The 21812-nt window shown below is 35.7% G+C and overlaps 1 protein-coding gene across 1 annotated transcript; it reads left to right on the top strand.

Moving 5' to 3' along the window:
• The first annotated feature begins 1747 nt into the window (after window positions 1-1747).
• LOC100259643 (probable UDP-N-acetylglucosamine--peptide N-acetylglucosaminyltransferase SPINDLY) lies at window positions 1748-21568 on the top strand. The gene is made up of 18 exons (XM_002281847.5): window positions 1748-2071; window positions 2781-3211; window positions 4553-4714; window positions 4829-5004; window positions 5124-5199; window positions 6850-6978; window positions 7125-7244; window positions 7332-7400; window positions 7487-7568; window positions 8723-8817; window positions 10238-10302; window positions 16427-16625; window positions 18090-18284; window positions 18869-18963; window positions 19087-19222; window positions 19350-19567; window positions 20027-20154; window positions 20604-21568. Exons 2-18 carry the CDS (start codon window positions 2807-2809, stop codon window positions 20996-20998), a joined length of 2745 nt encoding a protein of 914 aa, XP_002281883.1. The 5' UTR covers window positions 1748-2071; window positions 2781-2806; the 3' UTR covers window positions 20999-21568.
• The last annotated feature ends 244 nt before the right edge of the window (window positions 21569-21812 follow it).

The following is a 21812-nucleotide window of genomic DNA, read 5'->3' as shown; positions in this document are numbered from 1 at the left end:
ATTTTTAAAATAAATTATAATTATTATAAAAGTGCTTAAACTATATACACCGACACTATCAATATGGTTAAAAAATAAAATCTTAAATCATACTATAATTTACATGCATGATTCACATCAGAAAAATGTTATGCTTGGTTCATCAATCAATAAAAAAGTGATTGTTTTTGTTTTTTTTTCAATTTTTAGGCTTTAATGATTATCAAAGCGTATTTCTTTCAATAGGTACAAGCAAAATAGTATCAATAAAGTGTTGTCACATGTACAACTTCATGTCTTATTACTTGTACATCAATTTTATTTATTTGTACTATTAGAATCTTAGACCATAATATCATTTATATGCATGGGTCTTAAATCATACCATCATTCACATGCATGATTCGCATCGAAAAAATGCTATGCTTGGTACATCAATCAATAAAAAAAATGATTGTTTTATTTTTTATTTTTTTTATTTTCCATTTTTAGACTTTAATGATTATAAAAGTGTGTTTTTTTCAACAGATACAGGCAAAATAGTATCAATAAAGTGTTGTCATGTGTATAATTTCATGTCTTATCACTTGTACATCAATTTCATTTATTTGTACTCTCAAAATCTTAGACTATAATATCATTTATATGCATGAGTCTTGTTGGAAGAATATTATGCTTGGTACATCTGATAATTCAAAATATATTCCATCCTATCCCATTAAAAAAATTAAATAGGGTGGAACGGTGTAGGTATGATAAATTTTCATATCCACCTTACCCATTTATTATTATTTTTTATTTTTTTAAAATTTATAATTATTTTTAATTACATTAAAATAAATATGTTTTATAAATAATTAAAACCTTATAATTTTGTATAACTTATTTTGAAAGTATTTTATTATATATATATATATATATATATATATATATATTAAAATAAGAAAATATAAATTAAATTATTTTATTTTTTGAAATTAAATTTATATATAATTGGATAGGCAAGACGAGATAATATCCAAACTTGCCTCAAATCAATCTTGGGTTTTTAAAAAAATCTCAAACATTTTCCAAACCCGCCTATTTAAATTTTAAATTCATGTCATTAGGGATAAGATAGGTACCTGAAAAAACTCACACTTTTACCTTTCCTATTGGTTCATCGATCAATAAAAAAATGATTGCTTCTTTTTTTCAATTTTTAGACTTTACCATTTAAGATTATAAGATTGAAGTGTACATATGTATAAAAAGAATACTATCATTGTTATGTGTACGTTAATTCCGTTTATTCATACTCTTATACATTGATTTTATATATTTATAACCCTATATTTCATTATATACATTCAATTATAAGAATTTAAAATTGGATGCAACAGGAAAAGATTACTCACCATGGTATTAATACAAGAAATAAACTAGCATTTATTTTTGATTTGAAAATATTATTTTTAATATTTATTACAATTACCCATAAAATATGCTTAAACTAAGAGTTTAAGTCGTTTTAATTTTCTTTAAAAGATAAAAGGCAATAACAAAAAGATGGTATAAAAATCACAACCAATAACAAAATCTCGCCCAATCTCATTTAACATCTCATATAGGAAAGCCATTTAAATGAATTTAGTACATTTTTAATTTTGAAATTTAAAATTTTCCTATATATTTGTTTTTATGATGATCCAAACTAAGAAAAAAAAAAAGAAAAAAAGAAGTGGGGGAAGGTTAGAAGTTAAGAACTTAGAAGCAGTATAAAATAATAATCTAGGGGAGCTGGAGAACGCGCCCTTTACCGACAAGGAGCCCTAGGCTGGTTAGGTGTAGGGCCCGGTGGCGTTACCGCAAATACAGTGGGAAAACGAGGTCATCATACCAAAGCTGTCCCTATATGCAATCGTTGTAGTTAACGGCCGGACACTAGTCGGGCCTCTGGAGACTCTGGATACTCGCACATCACAGACAACTGTCTCGGAGGTCTAAGTACCCCTCTGTCCCGAACATCGTTCCCTCCCTCGCTCTCTCCCTCTAACTCTCCACTTCGTCTTTCTACTTTTTCTATGTCGACTGATTGTCGAAGCCCTTGAATGTAAGTTTCCAATCCCTAATTTTTTGTTTTTTTTTTTTAAATAAAAAAAATCTAATGGTGCATCATTTTAGGTCGATTCGATTTCATTGGTTTGAAAATCCCTAATTTTTTTTTTCTATAAATGGAATGTTTGTTGCTAGGACTGGGGTTTTGAGGTGTTAATGGTTATTCGTTAGGGTTTTGGATTGAATAGTTTGGTTTTAATGGTGTAGCTACTGTAGTTAGGGTTTTGGACTTGGTACTATTAGGGGCATTTCTGTGGTTTAAATATATTTATTTTTTTAAGTGGATGTTTTGCTATACTGTATTATTATTGTGATTCTATGAGCGAGTATTTGAACAGTTGAGTTGGAGTTGGTGGTATTATTTGGAAATTCTGATTTATATGCTCTGGTAGATAGGAAAGGAAATGGGAGCTTTGAATTTCGTAACTGGTTAGTGTCAGAGCGGTTGTTGGATAGTTCCAAAAAATTGTTTCTCCTGCAGTTCTTCTGCAGCCAAGCAGGGAATTAAGGATTTGCTATTCCATTATATGGTGAACGGTGTTTGTCTTTTGTCTATAAATTGCACTGAGGCAAGGCATTAGCCTATGGTGCTCATCTTGTTTATTTGCTTAAATTTGAAATTCTCTATTTTTCTTGTGCAAGCATGGTTTAATTGTAAATGTCGGATAATGAGGGTTTTCATTTTTGTGATTATTTTGACACAGGCATCTGATCTTATAGCTTTTTTCAAATGGCATGGACGGAGAAAGAGGTTGGTAATGGGAGAGACAGGGAACCAGTTGGAGGTAATGGTTTCTCGAAAGTTTCTCAGACTTCTTCTAGTACTAGTTCTACCTCACCTGGATGCTTACCAAAGAAGTTTGAAGGGAAGGATGCACTTTCTTATGCCAACATTCTTCGCTCAAGGAACAAGTTTGCTGATGCTCTTGCTATGTATGAAAATATACTTGAAAAAGATAATGGAAATGTTGAAGCTCACATTGGCAAAGGGATATGCCTACAAATGCAAAATATGGGAAGGCTTGCTTTTGAAAGTTTCTCTGAAGCAATTAGGCAGGACCCACAAAATTTGTGTGCCCTCACTCATTTAGGCATTTTGTACAAAGACGAGGGTCGCCTGTTGGAGGCTGCTGAGGTAGATGCATAACCATAATTTAATATTGTTTTATTTTTAGTTGTATAATAATGGTTTTTTTCTTCTTCTGATGTTCTTTTTTTGGTTGGGAAGTTTTGCAAGGGGGGTAGTGGGGGTTGCATTACTTATGTAACATGCAACATATTTTGACTTTTCTTGTTTGTTACTCTGCCATAGCATGTTATGTGGTATATCACTAAAGGCAGATATATGCTGGGGCACCTCCATAATTTTTCTCACATGGATACAATTGGTCTTTGATTTTGATGCTTCACAGAACATATTCTTATGTCCTTAGGTTCATTGACATTCCTTCCCTTCTCTTGGTTCTATTCCAGCTTATGGAGAGATAGGTTTAAAATGTAAAATTTTGTGTTCCACATTAGCAACACATTGCTTCTAGTAATTATTTACATGAGACACCTTTATGTTCTGATATTGTGAAGGATGAAACTAGGTCCAAATTTAAACCATTCAGATTGAAGTTTACTTAGCGACCATTGTTATGGGTCAGGCTGAGGCATATTTGGTCTGGCAAAGGATGAATTTATCAGGGCTAGAGTGACTTCAGAAAAGTCCATGTTGTACTTATAGTTGTCACCACTGACACCACAATCTGGAATATGGATAACAAACAGATACACAAGCAGAAGGCATAACATAAGTGTCCTATGACATACCCACTGAAGCAGAAGGGTACTCAGAGCCTGACTTTATACCCAAGCCATTTTATACCTTGCAAATGATGCTTCACTTATTTCGACCTTATACTTGAGACATGGGGTCACTTGGTGGCTGGATGAGATATGGTTGTGAGGAGAATTATGTGGAGAGTGACAGAATTTTGATCCTTTAAGGCAAGTCAGAAACAAAGAAATAGAAGGATTTTTGTGGGTAAGGAAAAAGGACCTGAGAATTTGGTTTGCACTATTGTTGATGATGTTGCTTCTTGCTTTTCATTCCTATGTCAACTAGGGTGGATTCATATTAATAACTTTCATAAGGATTGGAGAACATTGTGTGCCTTTTTATTTTTTAGTGGCATGTACTATGGGTGTCTTCTGTGATGGGTTGGATCATTTTCTTTGGTTTATTCCTTTGTTTTCTTTATTTTTTTTTCGTACAAGAAGTGTGAATTACAAAAATGGCAAATGACTGTTCTTTTCTTGGTTTCCTTGATGTGTGTATTCTTTTACGTGCTATATTTTGATGTTCTTTGATGTATTCACTGCTAGTATCTCTCCCAACCCAAAGAAAGAAAGAACTTCTACGCTTGTTTGCAAGTTTTTATATTTGATATTTATTACTCACACGATCATAATACTAATTTTTGTGATGCAGTCATATGATAAAGCTCTGAGAATAGACTCTTCATACAAACCAGCTGCTGAATGCTTAGCAATTGTTTTAACAGATCTTGGAACCAGCTTAAAGCTTGCTGGCAACACTCAGGAGGGAATACAGAAGTATTATGAAGCTCTTAAAATAGATCCACATTATGCTGTAATTTCATGTTTCTTCTTATTTCCACTCTCTTATGCTGCCTGCCTTTATTTCCATTATTTCTCTGTATTTCATACAGTTTTGGGATCTGATGCATTGAGTTTGTGCATGCAGCCGGCATATTACAACCTTGGTGTTGTTTATTCTGAAATGATGCAATATGACACGGCTCTTAGTTGCTACGAGAAGGCTGCACTAGAGAGGCCTATGTATGCTGAAGCATATTGCAACATGGGTGTCATCTTTAAGAACCGTGGCGACTTGGAATCCGCTATCACTTGTTATGAAAGGTAGTCTGATAGTCAGTTGCCTATACTCTATACTTTTGGTCATTGCGTGTATTCGATGAATTTGGTTGATAGCTTTAACTCAATTGACAATGTGGTGGTTGATTGCTGTGCTTTCTCAGGTGTCTGGCTGTGTCTCCAAACTTTGAGATTGCTAAGAATAATATGGCAATAGCCTTGACAGATTTAGGCACGAAGGTGGTTTATCATCTTTTTGTTAGCACCTGAACTTTATTTTCTAATTAAATTAATATTGCATCAAAAGGTGCAGTTCTGTAATATACTGAAGTTTTACTTTCCCTCTATATTTCATTTTTGACTCAATTATGTGACTCCTGTCAGAATCACGATTAGTAATTGAATCCTAATTTCATATCTTGTTCAAAGGGATAGAATCACCTAGGCATCCAGAATATCACATGAGTTTGTTGGTATGTGTGAACAAGTAAAAAATGTTTGTTATCAAAGCCAACAAGATTTCCATCCATTATATAAATGATCTAACTTGATCATTTGAACCTTTTAGAATCTTAAAATCTTATGCTCAAAGCTTAGGGAAATGTTCTTCATGGATCTGAGTAAGCAAATTGAGAGGAAGTGCTAAGTTTTCTCATTCGCTGTGGGTTGCCCCTAGTGGAAGAGACAGATATGAGATTTTGGAAGTTCTAGAAATATAAGTGATGCATTTTTTTGATAGGCAAATAATGGTACTATTAAAAAGAGTGCCTAAAAGTAGGGCACATTTTTTTTTTTTTAAAATTTTTGTTTAAATGATGTCCTTACTGCCTACAAAAAAAATAAGGAAAAGGGAAAAACATTATTCATCTTTCCGAACTTCCAAAATAAAATAATATTACTCTAAAGTTTCTTTTGTAGGATTGCATATTGTGGTTCAATTAAAGGTACTGGCTTAATCTGGACTTATAACTTGGCGAGTAACTTGTTCTTCTTACCCCTTTTTCCATGAACGATTGCTCAGCCCTAAGATAAATATATTAGAGGTTTGATGTGGACGTAATCAGCCTTCTGTATGTTGTTATTTTAACATTTGCCTTTATAATTTGATACCTTTGATGTATTCCCTGTTTTAGCTATGATGTTGAGTTCCCTTGGGGTGGGTTGAGGTCAGTTCCTTTTTAGTTCAAAGGCTATGTATTCTCGGGGAACTGCTAGTGGCCTCATCTCTCTGAACCAAGAATATTAAAGATATCAACTAGGGCAGTCAACAAGGTTGTTCTTTGCCATAGTTGAGAGTGCTTATATATCGGGTTTTGAATAGTAAAAAGTTGAAGTTCCTCGATTACTGTGTCATAATTGTCCACTGAACTATATTTATTCACCTACTTTCTTTTGTGTTAATAAAGGTGGTGATTGGTAAAAAATTAATACTTAATATTGAATGATTTATGATAACTTCAATTTAAATTATGCTTAAGATGTTAACTTAAAACTTATTATTTAATTTTACTTTTGAGTGTTAAGGTGGTTTGGTAAATCTCACTTCAATTTTTTTTCTAGACTATTAGATTGACATAATTACCCTCACGAATATTGAGTGATGAGGTTGTGAGAAAGAAAAATAGAGGGAAGAAACATAAACAAATAAGGCAAATCCTATCAAAAAAAAAAAAGAAGGTTACTAAACATCCTTAATGTGCCAAACGACTTAAATTAATTCATTAAGTCATATCAGGTTATTAAGTTAGTTTATCAAATGCCCTCAAAACTGTGTGAAGATTTATCACTTCCAACACTAGTTTAAAGAAATCACTTTGTTCTGATTTTCTAATTACAAGATTGTTTAATTTTTCTATTTCTTATTTTGGATTTGGTGATAATTCCATATAGGTTAAATTGGAAGGAGACATCAACCAAGGCGTGGCATATTACAAGAAGGCTCTGTATTATAATTGGCATTATGCTGATGCTATGTACAATCTTGGGGTTGCTTATGGTGAAATGCTGAAGTTTGATATGGTAAGTGGTTCATAGAGGGAAACTATATGCTCTCCTTCTCTCACTCTCTACCTCCTCCCTTCATGGTATTCCTCCATCAGATTCATTGCTTTACTTGAGAAGGTAATTTGGGAGTTTTATTTATTTATTTATTTATATTCATGCAGGCAATTGTGTTTTATGAACTCGCATTTCACTTTAATCCTCATTGTGCGGAGGCATGCAACAATTTAGGTGTAATTTACAAAGACCGAGACAACCTTGATAAGGCTGTGGAGTGCTATCAGGCAAATTCAATGCTTGTGGAAAATTTTAAGTTTCTGTCTGTAGAGTGCATGGCATTATTATTACCATTTAGTATTTATTCTTTGCAGTTGGCTTTATCGATCAAACCAAACTTCTCCCAATCGCTGAACAATCTGGGTGTTGTCTACACTGTCCAGGTTCAGTATCTATTTGTACTTTCAATAGATGTTTAATTGATTTTCTGTCTGAGATAGTTGTTGTTTGCATTCTTTAATGTTTACAGGGTAAGATGGATGCTGCAGCCAGCATGATTGAGAAAGCTATTGTTGCAAATCCTACATATGCAGAAGCATATAATAATTTAGGTCTTTCTCTTTCTATTGATATTGTTTGGTTGGATTTTCAATCTCTTACCAACTCTTCCTGTGATTGGAGGATTCCCTAATAGTTAATGCATGGCTTGGATAGGTTAATTTAATGAGAACAGGTGCCACTTTCCAACACAGATATACTGCTGATATGACAACTCTAGACAAGTTAATTGCAACTCAGGTGGCAATGTCCAATATGTTGTTCACCATACATGGTTGTGTAATGTACTGGATAAGATAATTTGAAAAGTAGGAGTGTCTAGGGACTGGGAAGCTGTTTAAACACCTTGCTGGAAAGCAGTAGCTTTTAGTTAATTAGCTTTAGGTTGTTACAGACAAAGATCAGTGATAATTGACACATATTGTTTTATTTCCATCTTTATTTTTTGGTGATTCTTGAAGAATTCAGAAACTGCACCCTTCTTACTGAAAGTAGATTGTAGCCTTCCTCATGTGGGATTTTGAGCTTCTAACCTTTTAGTGTGAGTTGCACTGGAAGAAGTTGAATACACCTGGACGAAGAGGCCATGGTTAATTATAATTGTTTGATATTTTCCTATGCTGTTGGCTATATGCTTTTAAATTTTGGACTCCAATGGAGAGGTTTAGGTCTGTTAATTCTTTTTATAGAAGTAACAACTTCTGCTTGTTTTGAATTCCGAATTAATGTTGGTTGAAGTTTGCAAGAATTATTTTGTCCTTAGGTTTTAGTTTATTAGGATTCAATATCCTTATATATATAGACACACACAGTCTTAATTGCCTATAAAAAAGAAAGAAAGAAAGAAACAATGAAAGGAAAAGGCCCCCTATCCCCTATACATGCATGCACACACATTCTTATCTGCCGATCACCAAAAAAAATAAAAAAAAGAGACACTTATGCTTTTGGAATTATTCAGGTTCTCAGTTGTATTTAATATTTCATGTTTTTTGCTTTCAACTTGGCTTTGGAAGCTGGAACTGCATTATATACTTTTAATGCTGAATTCTACTATTTTAGGATAAGTTTATCTGTTGTTGTGGTTTAAGGTACTTTATTACTTCGATGTTTTATTTTGTTCATTTTATTTCCATAGAGAATAAAGTTGTCTTTTTGTATCCTTGTTTTTGTTATCAATTTGTTTATTGAAATCCTTCATGTGTAGGGGTTCTTTACAGAGATGCTGGCAATATATCCATGGCCATTGAAGCATATGAGCAATGCCTTAAGATAGATCCTGATTCTCGCAATGCAGGCCAGGTAAGGTTACTCTTTTAAACACTTTCAAGTGGATGTTAAATTTCTCAAATTTATCTTTGGAAATAACATAAAATAAAAATTGAATTGTGTGTTGAAATTTTTCTGTGGGATTTAAGAGTAACTTGTTTTAGAAGATCTGTAGAAGCTCCTATAAGTGAATTGCGTGCTATTAGGTTCTGATATTGATTCTCTTTTGGGTAATGGTATCCTGTTTCTGTTTCTCAACAAGAACTAGTTGATTTTCATTCCTCCCTAACTTTCTTCATCTCCATGTTTGTTGAACTTTGTTTTCATCATAATCCTTGCTGGAACTGAAAAAAACCTGACAGTCACATCTTCCTCAAGTCTATTTTTCACATTTATTTTGTTGTAGGTTTCTTTGGCTCAATGTCAGGTAATCTTAGCAGATTTTTTTGGTGCCTTCATCACTCATTTTCACTACTCCTACTGTGGTGGGGATAACTTGGATTCCATATTTCAAGTTGGCTGCACCACCTCTTTCCTTGCTCAATTTCTTCTTCCCTTCCTGAGGCTCTCCCTTCCCTCAACTGTATGTTAATTGAAGACCAGCTATAAAGGTTACTAAGGATTGATAGCCCCAATTTGTTTAATATTTGTTCATGTGTAAGTGAATTAACAGTTTAGATTTTGAATTGGGTGCCCACTTTCTTTTCTAATTACCTGGGATGCATAAGTGAAGGATTTGCAAAGGAAAACATGATGGAACTTGTGATGGTCAGCAAGTTGATCTGACTCCATTTTCCATGTGTTGAGTTAACTGGTCATAACTTAGGCTTAGGTTCTAAAATCTAGGTTGGGGGGGCCTGGCTTGGCTATAAGGTGTAAAAGGAAGTAAGGATTCTGGATTCAACTCCTTAATTCTTTTTGTGGCTACATTTCTCTTGGAGGAAAATGTTCTTGAAAAAATATGTCCTCAACTCTTTATTTGGTTCTCTATCCTAGTAGTCTCAGAGTTTCCTCCAAGAAATTTTGTGTTTGCCACTTGCCCAAATAATTTTTTGTTGAATGTTGATATCAATTTCTAATTCTTTAGCTATTGTCAAACATCAAAGCCTCTCTCTCTCTCTCTCTCTCTCTCTCTCTCTCTCTCTCTCTCTTTCTCTCCTTCTCTCTCTGTATATGCAGGGACTGTTTGTAGGTAGCTTCTCTCAAATTGGAAACTTTTGTCAGATATGTTATTTATCAAATAACAGTGTTTTATAGTTCTTACTATTTGAAATGGGCCATACTTTCAAATTTGAAAATGAAATCAGGAATAAAAAAATGTTCATTCACAACTGATATCAGTGATTTCGTACATCTTGACACATGCCTGTTTGTTGAATGTTTATTTAAAATATATTCACTACATTTCATGGTTGTGTTGTCTCTTATTTCTATTTTTTGACAATTTGTGCAGAATCGGTTGCTTGCAATGAATTACATAAACGAGGGAAATGATGATAAACTTTTTGAGGCTCACAGGTTTCAGTTCAATCATATCTACTTGGCATGTTTAATTTTGCAATAGCATTTTTATAATATGCTAACTATCAAGTAAAATAGAAACATTACTAAGGAACTTGAAAGTGTGTTAGTCAATAGAAGGCTGTTCAGTTTATTTCTGCACCCCACATCGCCATAAAGAATCTGGTCATTCTTTTGTGCACAGTTCCCCTCATTTACATAGTTTAATACCATCTAAGTTTCTTTTATCTTTTGTTGTTTGTTCTGCATGGCTTCTTTGTGGTTCAACATGAACTCTTAATCCTTGATAACAGACTGTCTGCTTGCTCTTAGAGTTTATCCCCTGTTTGTCAGATTAATGTTTTTGCAAAGCTCATGCTGTCAAATTGCATAATCCATTCATGCCTGGGAATAGGTCTAAGCCACAGCATCCCATAATATCTCATTTCTCTTCAGCATTTGCATATGAACTGCTAATCATGTTATAAAAATCAAGTTCTCAACTTCCTGTTCCTTATATGTAGGGCCATTCAAGTGAAGTTATTTGATTATAGCTGAACTTGATGCAGAATTGTTAAATTTCCATCAGTATGGAAGTTCTTTTACTTGTTGAATGTGGTTAAAGGGTCAAGAATCACTAAAAAAGAAATGAAAACTTTGGCATCACACCAAAGTTTATAGGCAATCATACCTAGAGTTCCTGAGTGATCTTACTTATGATAAAGACGACCAATCCTTCAAAGAAGCTTGATAGCTAATAAAAACTCTCATTAAATTCTGATAATGAATTTGAAGGCCCATATAGGTTTTGGTAAACTTGTAGAACTTCTCTATAAAACTAAGAATCTCTTTCCTAGTAGAAATATGGCTCATTTTCCTATCAACTTAGAAGCTAAAACAAATAGACCATAACTACTAAAAAACTCCTTATCAAATAAAAAGGCTCTAAGATTCTAGCTAAACTATGGGCTAATGGTCTAAACCCATTGTTACCTTTAATAAATTATTCTTCCCTCTTGTCAAAAGGGCCTTTCCTTTTCTGTTCCCCGTTATATTCTGTGGTTTGGAAAAACTGTTGACTCTGGCAAGTAAAATGAATAATACCTCTGATAAAGTTGCAATTTATAAGTTGACTCTAGGCTGTAATCCAGTGCAATCAGAAAAACTGGATAGCATGACCAACCTTTCATTGAAATTATCTTTTGTCATACAAGTTGTTTTCTGTCCATCTTTGGGCCTCACGCTAACTTGGTGATTACCACTCTTTAAATCAATTTTCAAGGTTGCCATTATGTCAAGTATGTCATCAAGTCATGGTATCATAAACTTGTATCTAACCATAATCTTATTTATCACATGACTATCAACATACATACAACAGATACCCAGGAGGAAAGCTGGTCGGAAAATGAGATAAAGCTTTCAAGAATAAACCTTTTCAAATTCAACCTCTTAACTTCTCTGATTAAGCTCCGTATGCCCTAATGAATTCCTACAATATGCTGGAGGGTCTGGTAATGGAGAACCTGACCACAAATCAGTGACATGTTAAGCACTCAGCACTGTTGGCACATCATTGGGCAAATCATTTGGTGCAACATCTGAAAAGTCAAATATCAATTTTAACATGTCTGAGGGTAGGTCCATGTATCAACAACAGGAAAAGCGGGGGAAGAAGATAGGTTTTTTTTTTTTTTTTTCTGAATTGGTAAAGCAAGAGAAATTTATGGGTAAAAAGAGGAAGACGGTGTGGCAAGTGGGACCGTTATACTTGTTTTGGGTCATTTGGAAGGTAAGGAATAAAATTGCCTTTGAAGATAGTTTGTTGTCTATCCAAAGGCTGAAAGCTTCTTTTGTGTATTTACTTTGGTCGGAGACCAAATTGTGGATAAAAGGTGGTCCTTCGACCTTAATAGATTTTATAGATTGGGTGGGTTCCCAATGAGGGAGAAGGTTTTGTGTTTTTCCTTGTTGTTTTGGGTCCAACTGTAAGGGGGTGAGTGTCTCTATATTGTACTTCTGTGGGTCGCTATTTTAGTGCCTCTTCGCAATTCAATTCTTTTGCTTATTGATCAAAAAAAAAAAGAAAAGCAAGAGAAATTTATAAAGGGAAACATCAATAGTGCACTCCAAAGTACACAAAAAGTATACAACGGATGTCAAAAGGCACCATCAAATGAATGGAAGAGCAACCAAAAACACCCCTTTTTGATAAGGGCCCAACTAGTCAACAACATCTACTAAAGTTGAAGGACCAAAATCTATAAACAACTTAAACCATGCCTAGAGTCAACCCTTGAAAAGAATACTCCGCATTTTCAACTGATCTACTATTCCTTTCATTTCAAACTATCCAAAGATGCATAATGGAGTAGCACGCCACACCTTTTTATGTATTTTTACCCACAAAAGAGTCATGCCATCCTAATAGCGGCTCTTTGACTGATTAGGGTAGCACCCAAGACACGCTAAATGGGAAAACAATAAATGTCACAAAATCCTTTTCTTGATGCACTAAATAAGGATGTGATCAATGGATTCTTCCTTTAAATTACAAAGGAAACATTTGTTTGCCAAAGACCACCACCCTCTCCTCTATAAATGATCCAAGGTTAAAACCTTTTCCCATGTAGCCTCCCAAGTGAAAAAACCCACCTTCGGTAGCACCCAAGAGTTTCAAATAACACATGTCGGAAAATATATTGAATTTCCCAATTCCAAAGCTGAGTAGAGGGCTTTAACAAAAAACCTGTCATTCTTTGACTTTGTCTAGGTCACCCCATCTTCCTCTTCCCTATACACGCTCCTCCCTTGTAGTCTAAAAAAGAAGCACTCCACAATTTCCACTTGCCAATCATTGAGAAGCCTAGAGAAGAGAGGGGTCCAACAACCCCTTTCATCGAATAGGTTCCAAACATCTGCCATCTACACCTCTTTTGAAACTATAATGGCAAATAAAGAAGTAGGACAAAATGGTTCATCACCACACCATTTGTCCTTCTAAAATCTTAGCCTCCACCCATTACTCATCGAGAAGGCAACTTTACTTGTCAAAAGATCCCAATCCTTCCTAATGGCCTTCCATAACCTTACCCCATATCCTTCTCTCACTTCATGGGAGCACTACCCCCTCCTTCACTAGACTTCCACTTATAACTTTCTTCTAAAAAAGCCCTTCAATCATTCACATAAGGCTTACTCCATTTACAAAGAAGAGCTTTGTTAAGTGCCAAGGGACTCCTAACCCTTAGGCCACTCTTACTTCTGTTTAAACAAACAATAGCTCACCTTACAAATTGTGGTTTTTGCTTGAGGGTCCCTCCTCTACAAAGGAAATCTCTTTTGAATTTGCTCCAGCCTCAATTCAACTGTCCTTGGAATGCAAAGCAAAAACATAGAATAGATAGGCATACCAGATAAGGTGTTCCAGATCAAGGTAAGCCTTCCATCTTTGGAAATATATTGTCTTGTGCATATAGCAGGTTTTTTGCGAAACCTCTCTCCATCCCATCCCATGCCGCCACAAACTTAAACAAAGCATCCAAAGGAAGATCCAAGTAAGAAAATGGGAGCACTCCAACCTTGCAACCAAACTCTAGAGCCAACTCTTCTAAGTTCTCCATCCTCCCCACTAGAATTGATTGGCTCTTTTCTAGATTAATTCTCAGCCTCAAAATGACCTTTCTAACCACATAAGCAGTCAACTCAAACAAGTCAATTGGTTATGAGAACGCTTAGTGAAGATTAACATCATCATTAACATCATCAACAAACTAAAAATGAGAAATTTTCACCCTTGCCCCACCTTTGCTCCTCACTCAATAACCTGACAAGAAACCTCCAACCTTAGCCATCTTGAGAAGGCAATTGAGAGCCTCCACAACGATCAAACCTTAAGAGCTTTGAAAAAAGCCTAATGAGGTGCCATTAACAAGAACTCAATACCTTACTGTAGATCTTAGGGTGATCCCTAGGCTGAATCTCTGTTTCTTTTGGCTAGGACAATATGTGTGCCCCCCCCTCTTCCTACTTCACTTTCATTAAATATCCTCTCAGATTTGGATGGAGCATTCCCAACAGATGTTTTTTGTGTAAACAAGAGGAGGAAACCACAGATCACCTTCTTCTGTTTTGCGAGAAAGCCAGAATGTTATGGCTTCTGATCTTCTCCCTTTTTAGGGTGCATTGGGTGATGCACTCCTCTGTGAAAAGAAACCTCTTGGGTTGGCATGGTTCTTTTGTGGGCAAAAAAAGGGAGAAAGCCTGGAGAGCTGCCCCCCTCTGCCTGATGTGGATCATTTGGAAAGAAAGGAATAGAAGGGCCTTCGATGATATTGAGAGGAACGATCAAGATATTAAATCCATTTTTTTGTACACTTTTGTGAATTGGATTAGGGTATACATAGAGGATCACACTTTGTCGTTGATAGATTTTGTTGACTGGTTAGCCACCAAGTAAGGGTCAGGCTTGTTTGTTCTTTTGTTTTTTGCTTCCTTGTATACGGTATACTCCGTGTATACCCTTTCTCTTGCCTTTTGGCTCTTAATGAATTTTCTTTACCTATCAAAAAAAAATAAAAATTAAATATCCTCTCACAAATGAGAACCCTCTCACTAAACTAAGACCCAAAAGAGGGAGAAAAAGATTATTTAATATGCAAAACTACAAGCCTTTCACAGGCTGCCGAGGAGGAAAAGATTGATGGCTTGAGGCTACAAACCCGGCAGGTATAGGATGGTGACCATGTGCCACGATCAACTACAGTTTACATACATGGTCACCCTATTTGAGGCCATGTGTAGGAGCATACAGACAGAAGATACTTCTGTAGGTGCTGAACATAGCAGGGAAACAAGCTTCATGAACTTTCCACACTCCTTTTTTTGCCTGGTCCTACTTGGATTGTTTAATGGTCTATAGGGTTAACAACTTATAGTAGAAATCAAATCAAACAAGAAACAGTCCCTTATCTAAGAATCACAAGAAATAAAAATCTCCATTTGACTTGAGAAATTCCAAAAAAAAAATTTATATTTGGACAGCTGGGGGTTAGACAGGCCAACACTAGGGTTTGGGACTCCTGCTTTCTGGACATTGTTGACTTTAGCTTTTGTATCAATCAAGTCAGCAGTAGCCAGGCAATGTCACCTCCTCTCTTTGCAAATGCGGTCTGATTTAACTCAAGACACCTTGCCTTCAGTGCTAAGTGTTTGGGAGAAAGGGTATGGAAGAGAATAAGATGCTGAAGAGAAGATAGAAAAAATGTGAGAGGCAATTAAGTTGATCTGCTCCTTACCTATGCCATTCTTCAAAGAAAATGTTCTGTTTTTCTGTTGGCTTCTTTTTTTCCTTTTCCTTTTTTGATATGGAAATATTTACTATTGGCATTGTATAACAATTAATAAATGCTTAAGTACTTGTTTATTTTACTGCGGTTTCCTTTTATTGCAATTTATCACTTGGATGGGACCAAAAAATTCTTAGCATTTGTAGATATCTCCATCCCCAAAATCACTCTGAAAACCAAATTTTGTATCTCTTTCCAACACAAAGCAAATAATTAGCAATTGTGTAAATACTTTCACAGATCACAGAACTTAGTGCTTACCTGATTCAAGAATTCTTGAATCTTAGCTTTTACAACTAGTAAGTGATGACCACTAAAGATGCGATTGAATAATTCTTTCTCATGTCGATCTACTCGAGTAGGGTAGAGCAAGCCCTTTGGCGAAGTAAGGGATACTTTGCCTCCCCTTGGGGAAGGCCCGTATTTTAAGAGTTCCCACAATCCTGATCACCAAGATAACCAATTGATAGACAGTGTTCAAGATCCAAGTGGTGGGGGATGTCATTTCAACTTGTGTTTCCATATATGATGGCCAGCTTGCACTTCATTTTTTCCATACCTAATATTTTATGTAAATTGTTTATAAAATAAGGACCTTGGTTGAATGACCATAGAATTCAAATTCTATTGTGATTCACTTAGCAAGTGATGCTCCCTTTTTTCTCATCTCATACTGCAGTTCTCCACCTTGGAAGTGCTTAGTAATCTGTGAATTATCAAGATGTATGATACTAGAAAAATTTAAAGCTTTATCTTTAGTAAGGATTAATTTGAGTTGAAATGCGCACTTGCAGAGACTGGGGCAGGCGATTTATGAGGTTATATCCACAGTACACATCATGGGACAATCCAAAAGATCCGGAACGACCCCTTGTTGTTGGATATGTATCTCCAGATTATTTTACGCATTCTGTATCATATTTCATTGAAGCACCCCTTGTGAATCATGACTATGCAAATTACAAAGTGGTTGTTTATTCAGCAGTTGTGAAGGTATTGGCTATTTTGAAATATTCAGTCAAAACTGCTCAAGTCACTTATCTCTGTTGCTCTGCAGGTTCATGGGTTCCATTGTTTGTATTTTTATGCTTGCTGTTGAGTGGGATTTCTTTTATATTTACATTTGTATGTTTGGTGGAATTTCTTTTATATAAGCATTCCAATGCCTTTTACAAGGGAAATTGAAAATACTTTATTTTTTTTAATCCGCAAATTCACAAAGGTGATGCTCATTTTGCATCCTGATAATGCATTATTCTTGATTGCATTCTTGACAATAAATCGTGCTTGGTTTTCTGCCTGAGAAGTGCTATAGAAAAATACAATCTCCAAATTTTTTGATTTGTATCTTTCTTTTACGTCTGATTTGGGACAAGAGCTTGAAACCTCCCACATCTCCACCCTAACCCCCTTTCAGTTGGGCCAGGCCTCAGGGGCTAGAACCATCATTTTTTCCGAAGGATTTGATCCTACTTGGAATTATGTGAATAATATTTCAATGCAAATATAGCAAATCATATTACTATTCTTTTCCTCTCTCTTTTTGTGATAAACAAGCAAATCATATTACTACTATGTCTAAGAAGAGAAGCAAAGAAGGTTGGTTCAATTGTGCTCTTGAGACCTTGTAGATGCATAAATTAGGTTTGTTTGGGAGTCTGTTACGTGGCTATGAGCAAGGTTCTTTCAGGAGCAAGTATGTATCAACATCCTACCATTGCAGTAGCTTGAATTATATGCATTTTAATTCAATGAGCCTAATTCAAAGCTTTCAAGTTGATGGAACAGTAAAGGGGTTTCATCTTGCCGTCATGTACAGTTCCTGATTTTCCACTGGTATTTGAACAATATTGTTGCGTGAATTATTTGAAAGTAGTGTGTTTTAATAAGATTTGTTTGACATGAAAATATGATCAATTATGTTTAACCTATGACTCCTGTCACCTGTGATTTACTGAAACAGCATTTCATAGTGAAAAATGGTGCTATCTGGTTTAGTTATGTCAATGATGGATTAAGAATCATGTACTGTAAATCAATTTTCAAGTAGCCTTTAGTTTAGATGCATGTGTATCCCTGTTGTATTCAGTTGTGGATACTGCCCCCTTTCTCTATGTTCATACTGCCCTCGCCTGTGTGTCACCACCACCACCCTTGCTTAGAAGTCACTGCTGCCACTGCCAGTCCTGCATTTGCCAATGCTTTTACACCATCACAACGAATTTCTTCTAGCCCAACAATAGCTTAGTGGTTGCATTATAATTTGTTTTTCTCCATTTTAGTTGCGGGAAACATTGTGCAACCTTTACCTAAGATTGCTTTGACCACAATTACACTTTTTTCGGTCAAAGAATAGATTTTTCTAATGCCTACTCAAAATGCTGTTCTGACAATTCATTATTAGATGCGTAGATCCATATCGATCAATCTATATTGCTTTTTCATATGATGTTGCAGGCAGATGCAAAAACGATTAGGTTTAGGGACAAAGTTTTAAAAAGGGGTGGGGTATGGAGAGATATATATGGAATTGACGAGAAGAAGGTTGCAAGCATGGTCAGAGAAGATAAGGTTGACATCCTGGTGGAACTCACTGGTCATACTGCTAATAACAAGTTGGGAATGATGGCATGCCGCCCTGCACCTGTTCAGGTATGTTAAAGGTTGCAATCTTTTCTTTTTATCCTGGCTACTTTGTTAAGTTCTTGTCCACTCTATTTTCTGTAATATCACTCTTTAGCTCTTACACCATCTTACTTCATCACAAAAATAAAAAATAATAGAATTCTATCTTTTAATTTTTTTTTCTAACAATCAATTTGTAGTATATTTGTTTCAGAAGCTCCAAATATGGAAATTGTTCTGTAATTTCTAATTGTCATTTTCACTGCTTATTTTGTTTCTTGTTTTTTGTTTTTAAGGCAGTTCTAAAGTTGAGTATAATTATGGTACAAACGACTCGTGCCTAGTTTTTAGATTTCCTTGTTGGCCTAAATCTTTGAAAACTCAGAAAGAGTAAATGAAAATTTTTAATCTTCCAATTAATGCAGTTACTTAGACTTGCAAAGTAGCCCCAAAAAAGGATTTTGAGTTGGATTTTTATTGATAGCATGCAGTGATAAACTTTATGCATGTTTTCATCATGGTATGAATTATTTGATATACTAGATCAGTCTTTCTAGAACTAACTGCTTTTGCTTGGTCTATGATATTATTTTTCCTTGCTTTTATTGTAGGTGACTTGGATAGGCTACCCAAACACAACTGGTTTGCCTACAATTGATTATAGAATCACTGATTCACTTGCAGACCTTCCTGATACGTCGCAGAAGTAGGTTTTAGTTTTACATTTTCATGTTTCGTTAATCGTTTTCCAGTGTAAATTCAATGCAGATTGTATCTTACTAAACTTTATATGGCATTTTAACTAATTGATGCTTTTGTTATATCTTAGGCATGTTGAGGAGTTGGTTCGATTACCGGAATGCTTCCTTTGTTATATGCCTTCCCCTGAGGCCGGGCCTGTTTCTCCAACTCCTGCACTTTCCAATGGCTTTATTACTTTTGGTAGCTTTAATAATCTAGCTAAGGTATGGTTTAGGATGAAGCAAGTTAACGGTTTTAATTATAGTAAAATGGTTCTTCATGGAAACCATTTGCCTCATGATTAGTTGTGATTTTATGATTTTTTTCCTCTTTATTTTGGTCCATTGTCAGATAACACCTAAAGTATTGCAAGTCTGGGCAAGGATATTATGTGCAGTTCCGAACTCTCGACTTGTGGTAAAGTGTAAGCCTTTTTGTTGTGATAGTGTAAGACAGAGATTTCTTTCAACGTTGGAGCAGCTGGGATTGGAATCACTACGTGTTGATCTTTTGCCATTAATTCTTCTCAACCATGATCATATGCAAGCATACGCTCTAATGGACATTAGGTAAAATTTGGGTTGCATTCCTTCCATAGAGATGTTGTACATTGAAAAATTTGAGTTGCATTGGTATTACCTCAAAAAACAATTAGAGTGTCCTCTCAAAGTGCAGTAGTCCCAGCTTTGTTTTGTGCTTGTCATGTATTGGCACAGTGCAGCAGCTGGTATGGTTGGAAAAATGATATTTTACAGTCTTACCATTAGGATATTGTATGGTTGATACATACTTCCAGAATTGAGGACCCTTTCTGAAACTTTTAAGGTGTAAATGATATGTGGCTGATGGAATGCTGATAATCACTTGTGGTGTTTGTTTTTATCTCTCTGTAGTTTTAGGGGGTTGATAGTTGAGCTTCTTTTTGTTCTTGTAGGCTTGGATATGCACATCTTATTTACAAGGATATTCCCAAAAAAGATGTGGGAGTCTTGGGTGTTGCTAATGTTTGTATTCTCTCTTCTGTGTAGTTTGGATACTTTTCCATATGCGGGAACAACTACGACATGTGAATCTTTGTTCATGGGAGTTCCATGTGTTACTATGGCTGGTTCAGTACATGCACATAATGTTGGCGTGAGTCTTCTCAACAAAGTAGGTGAGGAACTCTTCCCTCATTTTAACTCCGTCACGATTATAACTGTTGTTTTTCCTGGTGGGGTAAGGAATACTGTTTGCCTTGTGTGCTTTTTCATGTTCATGAGACATGCTTGATTTGACATTCTATACCAAAAAAAAGGCTCTCTATGGATGTACATTACTAAGGAAAGGGGAGCCCTTGATTGAGTCAGAGCTAGGGGCTATGTGGGACTTCTTCCTTGATTTGGTTCTGGTTGGTCTCAGCTAGGGTTTGTTCTGCTGTGCATATAGGGTCTTGGGTTTAGCCTTTTTCCTTTGTACCCTCCTTTGATCAGCTTTTCTTTTTTATTTCTAATAAAAGAAAATTTTCCTGTTTCCTATCCCAATATTATCCATTTTCCATTTGTGTGTTGTACTCTTTTACTGAAATTTCTATTAATATATGACTACTGGGTAATTGCAAAACAGGATTGGGACGCCTGGTTGCAAAAACTGAAGATGAGTATGTCCAATTGGCTCTGCAGTTGGCCTCTGACATTACAGCTCTCTCAAATTTGAGAATGAGTCTCCGGGATTTAATGTCCAAGTCCCCTGTCTGCAATGGACCAAACTTCGCCCTTGCTTTGGAGTCAACATACCGGAGCATGTGGCGCAGGTACTGTAAAGGTGATGTGCCATCCTTGAGGCGGATGGAGATCCTGCAGCAGGAGAACTCTGAAGAACCTGTTGTTAAATTGCCTGAGCCAACAAAGATCACAAACTCAAGAGATGATTCTTCTGGATCTATCAAGACAAATGGATTAAATCAGGTCCCGTCATCAATGTTGAAGCACTCAACTAGTGAAGAAAATGGAGTTAGTTGAATCACATGGTGAAGGCAAGTTGAGCTGATCTAGAATACGATCCAATCTTAGTAGGTGCATCCTGAGGCATTTGAAGAAAATGGGGTCATTTTGGGCCATTTCATAGAAATGTCCATTGCCTTTGTCTGGAATTAAGCCCCATCTGGCTTATATTTTACTATATGGCATTTTCTACTGGAATTGAGACCGACGGTAACTATGGTGTCAAACCTGTGGTTACCTTGAACAGGATCTCAACATTTTTTGGGAAAAGAATGCGGACAGGAGTCAGTAGTTGGTATTTATCTTTGTAAGGTGCAAGGATAGCAAATTTGAAGACAAGTGGTATGCTACGGGCTGTTATGACTAGGCAGGTTCATTGCATTTTTTTCCCCGAATCATAGAAATTGGTGTGGCTTGTAAATTATAAAAAGGAGTTTTCTTTTGTTCTTTAGAATGGAAAGTGGCAAGTGGGATGGTGGGTCAGGTCACTTGTGGGTGGTATAATGCTCTAAATCCTGCCTCGTGTGTATGAACAACCTCATAGAGTTATGGTGAAATATTGAATATAGAGCAGCTAATTTGTGAGAATGATGTGAATTTTGGATTGAATAACTGCGTTAATTGGAATTGAGTTCCCCCTCACCCCTAGGATTGTCTAAATATTCCCATGGTTGTATTTTATTTTATGTTTGCTCGATTGCTGAACGTGATCTGCGAAGCGGAACTGCAGAACCAAAACTAGCAAATAATTGGTCTGAAAATCTGTTAAATGGGGCTAAAATTGGGTTGGCCTGGACATCCATTAGCATCATGTTCGCCAATGGGGATCTTT

Source organism: Vitis vinifera, chromosome 8 (genome assembly GCF_030704535.1).
Source record: "Vitis vinifera cultivar Pinot Noir 40024 chromosome 8, ASM3070453v1".
NCBI lineage: Eukaryota > Viridiplantae > Streptophyta > Magnoliopsida > Vitales > Vitaceae > Vitis > Vitis vinifera.
Note: the sequence above shows the minus strand (reverse complement) of the source record. Positions and strands in the feature narration are given on the sequence as shown.